Consider the following 2,069-nt stretch of genomic DNA (forward strand, 5'->3'; position numbering starts at 1 on the left):
CCCCCGAGTTCCTCTTTTGCTCATCCTTAAATGCTGGCATTCCTCCAGGGCTCTGTACTTGACCTTCTATTCCTCCTATTAATATCTCCCTTCGGGCAATCTCAACCATTTCTGCAACTTCGAGAATTGCCTATACGCATGATTTCCAAATCTCTCACCTGTACACATTTTCCTGACCCTTAAAAACACTGTCTACACAAGATCTTNCCTCTTTTGCTCATCCTTAAATGTTGGCATTCCTCCAGGGCTCTGTACTTGACCTTCTATTCCTATTAATATCTCCCTTCGGGCAATCTCAACCATTTCTGCAACTTCGAGAATTGCCTATACGCATGATTTCCAAATCTCTCACCTGTACACATTTTCCTGACCCTTAAAAACACTGTCTACACAAGATCTTTTTCAGATGCCCCTCAGGAAACTTCAAATCACAGGATCCAAAAAGCATTTACTATTCTTCCNCTCTCCTGAACAGCATCATATTTGATCAAGAGCCAACGCAGAGACTGGAGAAAAAGACTGCACAACTATCTAACCCTCAGGCCTCCCAGGCTACAGCCAAATCCTGACAAATCTCTTCTTTCTGCTTCTACTTCCCACTGTTACTCTAAGGTTCAACCTCTGATCATCTCTTACTGTTGCCAAAGTCTTCTTGCCTCCAATCCCTCACCCTTTCTAAATCATCCTTCACATTGCTTCCAGAGTAATGCAAATCACATGTACTGCCTGCTTAAAATGCATCCTGGTTGCCAACAGGATGAAACTGGAATTCCTTGGTAGAGAAAACACAGATTCTCAATAGCTGCCTACCTCTTCAGTATCAGCTCTGTTCACCTATTTGCTCACATCCTACATTCCAGCCATACTAAAACACTAGAGGCTTCCTAAATATACAAACTGTTGCAGATGGTTCCTTCTGTCCACAATGCTCTTCTCTTCTTTTAAGCCTTCTGTACAAAGCCCTTTCTCACAGTTGTGAATGAAATTAACCACCTCATCCTTTGCACCTCTATAGCATATAATACATGCACATATCTTTATGTATGTTTTATATATCTTTTTTATAATCTGTATATATCTTTAAAGATTATATTTATCTTTCCTGACCTGGATTCAACTAGCAATTCAGCTACTTATTAGCAGTGTAAACATGGGTAAATCAACCTGAGTTCCTCTCATCAATGGAGATGAAGAGACGATACAAGGAAAGAATGAGAGCACTGTGTACATAAAGCATCTACTTCTATACTTGGTACATGACAGATACTTGGGGGAAGAAAAACACGCTGGTATTGTTAGCACAATTCTGTTACCCCAAACCATGTGCAAGCTTTAAAAAAAAAAAAAAAAGGACCGACCAAAAGAAATGGAAGATGCTAGAGAGGCACACAGTATTTGTGTTAAAACATACTAAATTCTAAGACAACTATTAGGATGATTAGCTGTGTGGAGAGAAAGAAAAGGAACCGGGGAAGATAGCTGGATTTGGAGGGGTCAAGGGTCTGCGGGGAGGTCCAAAAACTGAGAATAAGGCTTAATTTTCTTGTACACTTCAACCTCCATCCGGGACAACCTTCACCATTTTGCATCCCTGGCAACTGCTTCCTCTTCACGAATCGGCCACAGCATCACTGCCACTCTGACTTAACTGTTGCTTCCTGTGAGCTCCCAGCGCCCGGACTTCGGTGAATTACAGATTACATCCTCCCTCCGTGGGCCGTGACTCCCAGCCGCCAGAAATGTATTCCCTACCACGTCCACGGCCCGGCGTATGACGCCTTCAGAAAACGTTGGCTAAATGAATAAAAACAGCCGCATCACACCAGACGCACACCTACCACATCAACACATACGTCAGTGCCCACGGCCTCTGAGTAAAAACCCTCACCGTAACACCGGCTTGAGTTCACGGCCAGACTCACAGCCACCCTCCCCCCCCCCCCCCCCNAGAGCTCGTTTGGAGGCCAGGGAGCTCGGGGTCGACGTCTTCCTACTCGGAGTCGCCATCCTGGCTTCCCCTCCGCCCCGCAAGCGCTTCCGTTCCCACTGACCCGCAGCCTAGGCGCCCG

General features: G+C 45.2%; 1 protein-coding gene across 1 annotated transcript in view; it reads right to left on the bottom strand.

The window, feature by feature from the left end:
* The window catches only part of SMC5 (structural maintenance of chromosomes 5), an 86,652-nt gene extending 84,589 nt beyond the window's left edge, over positions 1–2,063 (bottom strand). Inside the window, exon 1 of the mRNA XM_077759295.1 lies at positions 1,889–2,063. Coding sequence (XP_077615421.1) covers positions 1,889–2,007 — 119 coding nt within the window. The 5' untranslated portion in view covers positions 2,008–2,063. The remainder of the gene's footprint in view (positions 1–1,888) is intronic.
* Between the last annotated feature and the right edge of the window lie 6 nt (positions 2,064–2,069).

The sequence above is a fragment of the Crocuta crocuta genome, unplaced genomic scaffold (assembly GCF_008692635.1).
Source record: "Crocuta crocuta isolate KB4526 unplaced genomic scaffold, BGI_CrCroc_1.0 scaffold41, whole genome shotgun sequence".
NCBI classification, from domain to species: domain Eukaryota; kingdom Metazoa; phylum Chordata; class Mammalia; order Carnivora; family Hyaenidae; genus Crocuta; species Crocuta crocuta.